The sequence below is a fragment of the Mobula hypostoma genome, chromosome 11 (assembly GCF_963921235.1).
Source record: "Mobula hypostoma chromosome 11, sMobHyp1.1, whole genome shotgun sequence".
Taxonomy (NCBI): Eukaryota; Metazoa; Chordata; class Chondrichthyes; order Myliobatiformes; family Myliobatidae; genus Mobula; species Mobula hypostoma.
Window position 1 is genome coordinate 95,139,350 of NC_086107.1, and position 11,949 is coordinate 95,151,298.

At 43.6% G+C, this 11,949-nt stretch overlaps 1 protein-coding gene across 2 annotated transcripts in view; it reads right to left on the reverse strand.

The window, feature by feature from the left end:
- Positions 1-2,634: 2,634 nt before the first annotated feature.
- The window catches only part of pkmyt1 (protein kinase, membrane associated tyrosine/threonine 1), a 22,244-nt gene continuing 12,929 nt past the window's right edge, over positions 2,635-11,949 (reverse strand). Inside the window, exons 6-8 of one of the 2 annotated variants that reach the window (XM_063062565.1) lie at positions 8,871-9,130; positions 8,462-8,533; positions 2,635-8,078 (exon numbers count right to left, since the gene is read on the reverse strand). In XM_063062565.1, coding sequence (XP_062918635.1) covers positions 7,925-8,078; positions 8,462-8,533; positions 8,871-9,130 — 486 coding nt within the window. In that variant the 3' untranslated portion in view covers positions 2,635-7,924. The remainder of the gene's footprint in view (positions 8,079-8,461; positions 8,534-8,870; positions 9,131-11,949) is intronic. The other variant, XM_063062566.1, reaches the window with a different exon arrangement.

The window sequence follows — 11,949 nt, forward strand, 5'->3', positions numbered from 1 at the left end:
GACAGCGTCAGAAAAATGTACAGGAAGGAGATAGTGAACCTAGTGACATGGTGTCATGAAAACAACCTTTCCCTCAATGTCATCAAAACAAAACAGATGCTCAGTGACTTCAGGAGTGGTGGTGTTGGAGGGAGAGATGGTATACATTATCTTGCCTACATCAACAGTGTTGAGGTCAAGAGAGTTGAGAGCTTCATGTTCCTTGGTGTGAACATCACCGTTAGCCTGACCTGGTCCAAGCATGGAGACACCATGGCCCAGAGAGGTCAGTAGTGCTTCTACTTCATCAGGCGGCTGAAGAAATTTGTCATGTCCCCGTCAACCCTCACCAGTTTTTATCGATGCACCACAGGAAGTATCCTATCCAGATGTATCACACTTATTGAAGCAAATTCTCTGCCAAGAAACCACAGAGAGTTGTGGACACAGCTCAACACATCAGAGACACCAGCCTCCTCTCTATAAGTATAGAAAAGTACAGCACAGAAACAGGCTCTTCAGCCCATCTAGTCCATGCTGAACCATTTAAACTGCTTACCCCCATCCACCTGCACTGGGACCATAGTTCTCCATCCCTACCATCCCTGTACCTATGCAAACCTCTTAAATGTTGAAATTGAGCTTGACTGTACCACTTGTTCCATACTCTCGAAACCCACTGAATGAAGTTGTTCCCCTTAAACCTTTCACCTTTAACCCAAGACCTCTGGTTGTAGTTCCACCCAACCTCAGTGGAAAAAGCTTGCTTGGGTTTACCCTATCTATACCTCTCATTATTTTGTATACCTCTATCAAATCTCCTCTCAAACTTCTATGTTCCAAGGAATAAAGTCCTAACCTATTCAGTCTTTCCTCTAAGCAACACACATCAAAGTTGCTGGTGAACGCAGCCTCCTCCTGTCTTCTCCTATCATTTTGGATCTCCCCCTCCCCCTTCCACTTTCAAATCTCTTACTAACTCTTCCTTCAGTTAGTCCTGACGAAGGGTCTCGACCCGAAACATCAACTGTACCTCTTCCTAGAGATACTGCCTGGCCTGCTGCGTTCACCAGCAACTTTGATGTGTGTTGCTTGAATTTCCAGCGTCTGCAGAAGTCCTCGTGTTTGCAAACTTTCCTCTTTTTGTTTTCATAACCAGGGTCTCAATATCTCTTTAAAAATAAGGTTCCCTACATCAGTTATCTTTACCTTTTATTCTGACGGACAAGTTTTCTTTTCTTTTTCAATCTTTTTATTCGTTTCATAAAAATAAACATAACATGGTAATGGTACAAAGTTATTGGGAATACATTGTTATAATTAGCATAAGTGATAATAAAACCAGTTGACACTTAAATGATAAAACTCCCAATCATATAGGATACAAGTGAACAATATAAAACAAAGAAAAATATCTAAAAAAAATCATGAAAAAGGAAAAAAAAATTATAACCCCCCCCCCCAAAAAAAACAGAACCAAACAGAATTAATCAACTAAACTAAAAAAAAAGACATGGGCTGTTTTGTAACATCGTAAAAAAAGAGAAAACCTTAGTGTCGACGACTCTGTTCCTCTCAACCAATATTACAAAGAAATAAAATAAGTTTTGAAAAGGTCAAATTACATCATATGAAAATGTTGAATAAATGGCCTCCAAGTCTTTTCGAATTTAATAGAGGGATCATAAACAACACTTCTATTTTTTTTCCAAAGTTAAACACAGCATAGTTTGAGAAAACCAATGAAATGTGGTAGGAGGATTAATCTCTTTCCAATTCAGCAAAATGGATCTTCTAGCCATTAAAGTAAGAAATGCAATCACCCGATGAACTGAAGAGGTTAAGTGATTTGATTCTATCATTGGTAACCCAAAAATAGCAGTAATTGGGTGAGGTTGTAAGTCTATATTCAGAACTATTGAAATAATATCAAAAATATCCAATATTGTTTCAACAAAGGACATGACCAAAACATGTGAGCTAAAGAAGCTATCTTGGAATGACATCTATCACATATATGATTTATATAAGAGTAATAATGAGATAGTTTATCTTTGGACATGTGAGCCCTGTGCACTGCTTTAAACTGTATCAACCCATGTTTAGCACATATAGATGAATTTTTTCCCATTTTTCAATCGGTACAGTGATCTTAAGTTCTCTTTCCCAATCAGTTTTAATTTTATTAGATACATCAGGACATAAATTCATAATTATATTATAAATAATTGCTACAACACCTTTCTGAAAAAGATTTAAATCTAAATATTTTTCCAAAATATCCATTGGATATAAATGTGGAAAATTAGGAGAAACAGTAATTAAAAAGTTTCTAACCTGTAGATATCTAAAAAAAAAGTGAGATCTAGGCAAATTATATTTATTAGATGTAAACAACAGGAATTCTGCAGATGCTGGAAATTCAAGCAACATACATCAAAGTTGCTGGTGAACGCAGCAGGCCAGGCAGCATCTATAGGAAGAGGCGCAGTCGACGTTTCAGGCCGAGACCCTTCGTCAGGACTAACTGAAGGAAGAGTGAGTAAGGGATTTGAAAGCTTTCAAATCCCTTACTCACTCTTCCTTCAGTTAGTCCTGACGAAGGGTCTCGGCCTGAAACGTCGACTGCGCCTCTTCCTATAGATGCTGCCTGGCCTGCTGCGTTCACCAGCAACTTTGATGTATGTTGCTTATATTTATTAGATGGTTGTTCGAAGGACATAAAACAATTATCCAAAAATAAATCACAAAATCATACTATACCTTTGATTTTCCTATCTAAATAAGATTGATCCATAGTGGAAGGATGGACAAGTTGTATACTCTCAAAATTACACTTCTGAAGGCCTCCCACTTGCCAAGTACAACTTGGCAAGAAAACAGCCTGACCCAATTCACACTTGCCAGATCTTCTCTGATAACATCAAAATTGGCCTTTGACCAATTTAGAATCTCAACCTGTGGACCAGACCTATCTTTTTTACATATTTACTTTGAAACTAATGGCATTGTGATCACGAGATACAAAGTGTTCCCCTTGCACAAACTTCTGTCACCTGCCCTGTCTCATTCCCGAATAAGAAATCAAGTATTGCGCACTCTCTTGTTGGGAATTCTGTGTACTGATTAAGGAAACTTTTATGAAAGCATTTGACAAACTCTATCCCATATAGTCCTTTTACAGTATGGGAGTCCCAGTCGATATGTGAAAAGTTAAAATCACCTTCTTTAACAACCTTGTGTTGTTTTGCGACAGTCTGCAATCTCTACAAATTTGTTCCTTTAAATAGCTTGGTGATCTGTAATATAACCCCTTTAACATGGTCAGACCTTCTTATTTCTCAGTTCCACCTATAACACCTCACTGGATGAGTTCTCCAGTCTGTTCTGACTGAGCACTGCCGTGACGTTTTCCCTGACTGGTAACACCATTCCTCCTCCTTTAATGCCTCCTGCTCTGTTGCAACGGAACCCTGGAACACTGAGCTGACAGTCCTGCCCCTCCTGCAACCAGCTCTCACTAAAGGCTACAATATTATACTTCCATGTGTTGATCCATGCCGAGTTCATCTGCCTTTCTGAAGGTACAATGATGCATTGAAATATACACAGCTCAGGACACTAGTCACACCGTGCTCAACTTTTTGATTCCTGACTTTGTCTGAGATCTTAACCACATCTGTCTCCACAACCTCTCCACTAACTGTTCTGGCAACCTGGTTCCCATCCCCTGCAACTCTATGGGCTCTTTACACCCCACTGCTTTGAGAAAGCAGCCAGCTCAATCAAAGACCTGGATATTCTCTTTTCACCCCTCTCCCATTGTGCAGAAGATGCAAAAGTGTGAAAGCACATCCCACCAGGCTTCTACCCCAATGTTATCAGACTATTGAACCACCTTTAATACAATAAGATGGGGTCTTGATCTCACACTCCAGCTTGCTATGATCTTGCACCTGATTGCCTGCTTGCACTTTATCTTTCTCATCTTATTCTGCATTCTTTTATTGTCTTATTTTGTTCTACCTCAATACATTGTGTAATGATTTGACCTGTATGAACAGTATACAAGACAATCTTTTCACTGAGGCTTCTGTACTTTCTGCACAATTGTAGTAGTGAAAAGAGTGTAGCCTGGATGGTGGTTGCTGCTTTCTTATGGCATTTAGAGGGACATGCGCCAAATGGGACTAGTTCCGGAAGGGAACTGAGTCAGCATGGATGAGTTGGGCTGAACGGTCTGTATAAGCAAGGGGCACTGGGAATATGTTGTAAGAGGAGGCTTCCACAGGCCCCCTACCAACTGGGTAGGGATGTGAAGAGCAAAGGAGGTTTAAGCTGCTACCTCTCAAACTGCAAGGAGCAAGAAGGGCAATGGTGGCAATAAAGAGGTAGGATGTTGCCCTTGGGGAGTAGGGAGGGTGGTGAGATCCCAGCTCCTGTTTCACCACTCTCCATCTACCTATCTATCCAAGTTCTTCTTAAATGAGACTATTGTACCTGCCTCGTTCCATACACTCACTGCACTTTGGAAAAGTTGCTTCGCAGATCCCCTTTAAACATTTCCCTTCTCACCTTAAACCTGTGCCCTCTGTTTCTTGGGTCCCTAACCCTGGGAAAAATGACTACATTTATACTTTCTGTGCCTCTTGAGTTACTGGCCAGAGGATCAAGGCAGAGGATAATACTGCATACAAGAAGCAAAACAGTCTCAGCAAGTGACTAAAGCCATAGGTTTGAAGACAACACTGAAATAGGTGGTGCTTTCATCTGTGAAGATGGTTATCATGGTTTACAGGGAGAACATGATTAGCTGGGTAAGTGGGCTGAGGAATGGCAAATGGAGTTTAATTTGAATAAGTGCAAAGTTTTGGTAAGAAATATGACTTTCACAGTGAACGGAGGAACTAAGGATTACAGGTACACAATTCCCTGAGAGTGGTGTCACAGATAGACAGAGTGACGTAGAAGGTGTTTGGCCATCTGGCCTCCATTAGTCAGGTCACCGGGTACAGAAGTTAGGACGTTATGTTGAAGTGGTGCAAGATATTGATGAGGGCACAGTCAGAGTAACGTGTTCTCTTTTGGTCACCCTGCTGCAGGAAAGATGCTGTTAAGCTGGAAAAAGTACAGAGAATTATAGGGATGTTGCCAGGACTCAAGAGACTAAGTTATGTACCATGGAGAGTATTCTAACTGGCTGCATCACAGTCTGGTATGGTGGGGCTACTGCACAGGATCAAAGTAAGTTGCAGAGTGGTAAAATTAGCCCCATCATGGGTACTAGCCTCCATAGTATCCAAGACATCTTCAAGGAGCGATGCTTCAAAAAGGCAGTGTCCATCATTGAGCACCCTACCACCCAGGACATGACTTCTTCTCATTGTTACCGCTGGGAAGGAGGTATATGAACCTGAGGGGACACGTTCAGCAACTCAGGACAGCTTCTTCCCCTCTGCCATCTGATTTCTGAATGGGCATTGAAACCACAAACCTATGTCACTATTTTTTAAAATTTTGTTTTTTTTTTGCACTTTTTTTTAACAACTTAATACACACATATATACTTACTGTTATGCAGTCCCCCCCCGTTCCCCCTCCCCCCATATCATGTACTGCCACTACAACGTCAACAAATTTCACGACATATGCTGGTGATATTAAACCTGACTGATGCTGGAGAGAGGTTGGGACTGTATTACTTGGAATATAGGAGACTGAGGTGAGTGACCGCGTACGGAGGTGTATAAAATCATGGTGAATGTGCACTTAGGCGGCACCGTAGTATGGTGGTTAAAACATGGAACGGCCTACAATGTTGTGCCGATCTTTTAACCTACTCTAAGATCAACCTAACCCTTTCATCCCACATAGCCCTGCATTTTTCCTTTCATCTATGCACCTAATTAATAATCTTTCAGATGTCCCTCGCGTATCTGCCTCTGCCGTCACCCTGGCAGTGCGTTTTACACACCCACCACTCTGGGTTTAAAAAAAACTACCTCTTTACACCACCCCCTCCCCGTATGTTAATGCTTTACGGTGCCACTGACATGGTTCAGTTCCCACTGCCGTCAGAAAGCAGTTTGTACATTCTCCCCGCCACCATATTCCAGAAGATAAACGGGTTAGTAAATTGTGGGCATGTTTAGTCGGTGGTGGAAGCTGTACTGAGTGACTGTGGTCACAAGCTTGTAGGGACACTCAAACAGGAAGGCTTTTAAATTTCAGGTTGTACTCTATATATTCTCTGATAGTAAATGGAAGCATTGAAATAGAGTCTATGGCCCTATTTATCCTTGCTAATCCCAATCCCATTTGCCTGCGTGTGGCCCACATCCCTCTGAAGCAGCAGTTCCCAACCCTTTTTATGCCATGGACCAATACCATTATCAAGGGGTTTGTGGACCCCAAGTTGGGAACCCCTCCTCTAAATCTTTCCTATCTGTGTATCTGTCCAGGACCTTTTCAAAGGAGGGAAGTGAGATTAGACTAGAAAGCTTCTTGCTTCAGGGCAAGGTTGATATAAAGCCAATGGCCACAGAGGGGAACTCTTAGTCACTCTGTCTCCTGTACAATACACAACTCTGAGGTCAAGAGGTTTCAAAGATTCAGGTTCCTAGATGTAAACATCACCAATAGCCAGTCCTGAGCCAGCCATTATTGAAATCACAGCTAAGGCTCACCAACCTCTCTACTTCCTTGGGAGCCTTAAGAAATTCAGCATATCCCCCAACAACCCTCACCAATTTTTATTGATTTACTACTGAAAGCATCCTATCCTGATGCATTTCAGGTTGACACAGCAAATGTTCAGCCAAGACCACAAGAAACTGAAGAGAGTTGTGGACACAGCTCAGCACATTATGGAAACCGGCCTCTTCCCCCACGGACACTGTCTACACTTCCTGCTGCAGCAGTAAAGCTGCCAGACTGATGAAAGACACCACCCACCCTGGAGACGTATTCCCTCTTCACCCCTCTCCCTTTGGGCAGAAGATACAAAAGCCTGGAAGCACATCCCACTAGGCTCAAGGACAGTTTTACCCCACTATTATTAGACTCTGGAATAGACCTCTTGTACGATAAGATGGACTCTTGATCTCTCAACCTACCTTGGCGTGGTCCTCGCAGGTTATTGCCTGCACTGCACTTTCTTTGTTACACTTTTTTCTGCATTCTGTTATTGTTTTCCCTTGTGCAACCTCAGTCCACTGACGTGGTGAAACGATCTGTGTGAATGGCATGTGGGCAAAGTGTTTCACTGTTCTGGGGTACACGTGACAACGACAGTCTAGAGGAGGGACATCTCTGTCAAATCATCGCTCATGAAAGAGGTACTTCCCTCGACTGTCACAGTGTACAGTTGGGACATGTGGACAGAACCCTGCCTGGATAATTAACCGCACAACCGATCAGCCGAAGAACAAGCTGTTTATTTCAAGGAAACATACACAAAAACTCCAGCATTTTAATATGTACACAACGGCAGTGCGCAGAATGTAATCAGTTCCGATCCCGAGACTACAATACCTGGATCTGATCAGTGAACTCTGAGTGGATTGGGAGGGGAAAGATAGAGGGAGTGGGGTGGGGAGGGGGAGAGGAACCAGAATTGAACGCACAATACACTCCACTCTCTTGCCATGCAATGATAAAAGCCACCTCTGCCCACCATTCCACCCATCAAACTGGCAAAAGTATAGCCCAAGAGCCTCCCCCCCACTATGGAACGGTTAGCCCCACCCCCTTCTCCCCTCCCCGCCACCAGCGCTGCAGCAAAGGTACATCCCCACCCACTGCAGAATGGTGCCACAGTTTTCACACCTTCCCAGCTCCTCAGGAATGGTACTCCCCTGCCCGTACCCAATACCGCCAGAAAAGGATTCATCCATACATCCCTATAAAATAACCATCACCACCCCCCCACAAAACAGTAATGCACTCAGTCACATTCGGCTGATTCAAAGAGGCTGAGCAGGTTGCGGGGCTCCAAGGCTGGCCGGGCAGAAGGGGGGCCCATCCTGTCCTCCTCGGCGAAAGGGAGGGGCGAGTCCCCTCCGATACGGCTGAGGTTGGGGCTGGCTCGGTAGGATGTCCTGCAGACAACGAAGGGGTGCGGGAATGGGTGGAGAGAGCAGAGACCAGACACAGTCACAATACCTCAGACAACCTGATAGATAAACCCCCTAAACCCCTGGATTAGATCCAAGCCTGTAACCCACACCCAGGATCTGTTATTCTTTATATAAACCCACTTCCAGGATCTGTTATTCTGTGTATATATATACACACACACAAACACCCAAATGCCTGGATTAGATCCCAGCCTGTAACCCTCTCCTGGGGATCTGTTATTCTATATATAAACACCCCGAACATCTGGATTAGATCCCAGCCTGTAACCCTCTCCTGGCGATTATATATAAACCCCATCCCAGCCTGTAGTTCCTGAAATATAACCATGCTGAATATGGCACACCTTTGGATACTGGAATGTTCAGCAGTCAGGTTTCGTGGGGTTGATGTGCTCCCTAATGAAGGTCTGGTGACACTGTTGAGAGAGGACAAATTACTAATGCCAAAATTCAAGTGTCTCATCCCATCACACACTCCCAGGGTCAGATACAAGGTGAAGCTCCCTCCACACCATCCCATCACACACTCCCAGAGTCAGAAACGGGGTGAAGATCCCTCTGCACTGTCCCATTACACACCCAGGGTCAGATACAAGGTGAAGCTCCCTCCACACCGTCCCATCACACACTCCCAGAGTCAGAAACGGGGTGAAGATCCCTCTGCACTGTCCCATTACACGCTCCAAGGGTTAGACATGTAGTGAATCTCCCTCTACACCGTCCAACACAGATTTCTGCTCTCTTCACACTGACCTGCCAGATAGAAAACTGAATTCATTGGATTCGAGGTCCTCGGAGTGAGATGGAAAGAGCTCCTTGGGCAGAGCAGTACTGTGGTGTCGCTCAAAGAAATCATCCCTGAAGATGCTGTCCTCCCAGTCACTGAAGAGGCTGCTGTCATTTAGGCCGGAGGGAGGGGGAGAAGATGGAGGCGCACAGGGGCGGCGGAAAAGCAACTGGAGCAGGGGGATGCAGAAAACTTGCCACAGGGAGCAGAGGAGGGACAGCAGCAACTGGGGGGCAGAGACACACGCACACAGTGAGACAGATAGAGAGACAGAAGCATTGGCAGTTGGGTAGGGTAGAGGGGAAGAGAGAAGTCACATTGTCAGTAACATCTTCACACACGATCATAAGGAACAGCAGCAGGAGTAGCCATTCGGCCTATCAAGCCTGCTCTGTTCTCAGTTAGATCATGGCTAATCAGGCCATAGACCAATCCTGATTCTAGACTCAGATCTACCTACTTGCCTTTCCCCAATGACCCTTCATTCCCTGCTATCTACATGTTTGTTAAAACTATTTAACGAGGCAGCCCCTAAACCCCAGGGTTCTGAAAGAGGTGGCTGAAGAGATTCTGGACGCATTAGTAATGATCTTTCAAGAATTACTAGATTCTGGAATGATTCCAGAAGACTGGAAAACTGCAAATGTCACTTCACTCTAAGAAGGGAAGGAGGTAGAAGAAAGGAAATTGTAGGCCAGTTAGGCTGATTTCAGTGGTGGGAAGATGTTTAAGGTTGAGGTTTTGGTGTACTTGGAGACACATGATAAAAGAGGCCAAAGTCACTTTCTTTGGGGGAAATCTTGCTTGATAAATCTGTTGAAATTCCTTGAGGAAATAACAAGCAGGATAGATAAAGGAGAGTCAGTTTATTTGGATTTTCAGAAGGCTTTGACAAGGTGTTGTATATGAGGCTGCTTAGCAAGATGGTGTTACAGGAAAGATACTAGCATAGATTAGTTGATTGGCAGGAAGCAATAAAATGGGAATAAAGGGAGCCTTTTCCGGTTGGCTGCTGGTGACTAGTGTTGTTCTTCAGGGTCCGTGTTGGGACTGCTTCTTTTCACATTACATGTCAATGATTTGTTTAAAGGAATAAAGGTATGGAGTATTTTCCAAATGGGCAGAAAATACAAAAATCAGAAGTGCAAAGGTATGTGGAAGTCCTCGTGCATGATTCTATAAAGGATAACTTGCAGGTTGAGCTGGTGGTAAGGAAGGCAAATGCAATGTTAGCATTCATTTTGAGGGGACCAGAATACAAAAGCAATGATGTAATGCTGAGGCTTTATAAGGCACTGGTCAGACTGTACTCAATCTGACCAATGCCTTATCGAAGAAAAGATGTGCTGGCATTGGAGATGGTTCAGAGGAGGTTCAGGAGAATGATCCCAGGAATGAAAGCATTAACACGTGAGGAGTGTTTGTGGCTCTGGGCTTGAACTCACTGGAGTCTAGAATGAAGGGAGAATCTCACTGAAACCTATCGAATATTGAAAGGCCCAGAAAGAGTAGATGTGGAGGGGATGTTTCCTACAGTGGCGGAGTCTAGGACCAGAGGGTACAGCCCCAGAATAGAAAGACGTCCATTTAGAAAGATGAGGAAACATTTCTTTAGCCAGAGGGTGGTGAATATGTTGAACTCACTGCCACAGACCAAGTCATCGAGTATATTTAAGGCAGAAGTTGATAGGTTCTTGATTAATCAGGGCATCAACCGTTATGAGGAGAAAGCAGGAAAATGGGGTAGAGAAAGATAATGACTCAGCCATGTTGGAATGGCAGAGCAGCTGTGATGGGCTGAATGGCCTAATTCTGCTCGTACAGTACCCTATTTATATGTGCCTAAGACTTTTTCACAATACCATATGTCTTGTGATTTACTGCTTCTCTGGGCAGAGAATGCCACAGATTCAATACTCTTTGGGAAAAGCAGTTTCTCCTCATTTGTCATAAATCTATCCCCCTGAATCATGAGGCTCTGTCCCCTAGTTCTAATCTCACCTATCAGTGGAAACAACTTTCCTGCCTCTATCTTATTTATCCCTTTCATAATTTTATGTTTCTATGAGTCACCCTCTCGTTCTGAATTCTAGTGAGTACAGTCCTAGATAACACAATCTCTCCTCAGGTTAACCTCCTCATCTCTGGAATCAACCTCCTCTACACCACCTCCAAAGCCAGTATACCTTTCCTCAAGTAGAGACCAAAACTGCATGCAGTACTCCAGGTGCAGCTTCACCAGTACCCTATACAGTTGTAGCGTAACCTTCCTGTTCTTCAATTCAGTTCCTCTGGCAGTGAAGGCCAACATTCCATTTACTTCCGTGATAACCTGTTGCATCTACAAACCAATATTTTGCTATTCATGCACAAAGACTCCCAGGAACTTCTGTATAACAGCATGCTGCAGCCTTTCACCATTTAAATAATCATCTGATCTTCTATTTCCCCTTCCAAGGCAGATGACCTCACATTTACCAACATTGTATCCTGTCTGACGGACCCTTGCCCACTCACCTAATCTATGATCGCCCACATCATACAAAATGGCATATAACAATTAGCATAAAAACTTATATCTACTTTAATATTCTGTGCTGGTTTATTTTCAGTAATCTATCTTCCTTTTCTTTATCACTTGTTTAGCAATGCTCTGTATTTTTAAAGTTGTGCCACTACTCTTCATCATCATCATCAGGTGCCGTGCCTGGATCGAGCTTTGACTGCCATTGCCCACACACTCCTGTTTCGGGTCAAGTGGATCAATTCATTGGTATTAATTTCCAGTTCTCTGGCTGCTGTCTCCATTATAATTTGTCTTTGTCTTCCTCTTGCTTTCTTCCCTTCAATCTTTCCCATAATTACCGTGCATTCTAACTCCTCTGTCCTAATCACATGTCCAATGAAGTCACGTTGCCTTTTCATGATCTCATACATTACTTCTCTTTGTGTTTGCTCTGTTTATGACATCCTCGTTAGATATTCGTTTCGTCCATGATATTCTTTGCATCCTCCTCAAAAACCACATCTCTGCTGCTTCAGTTC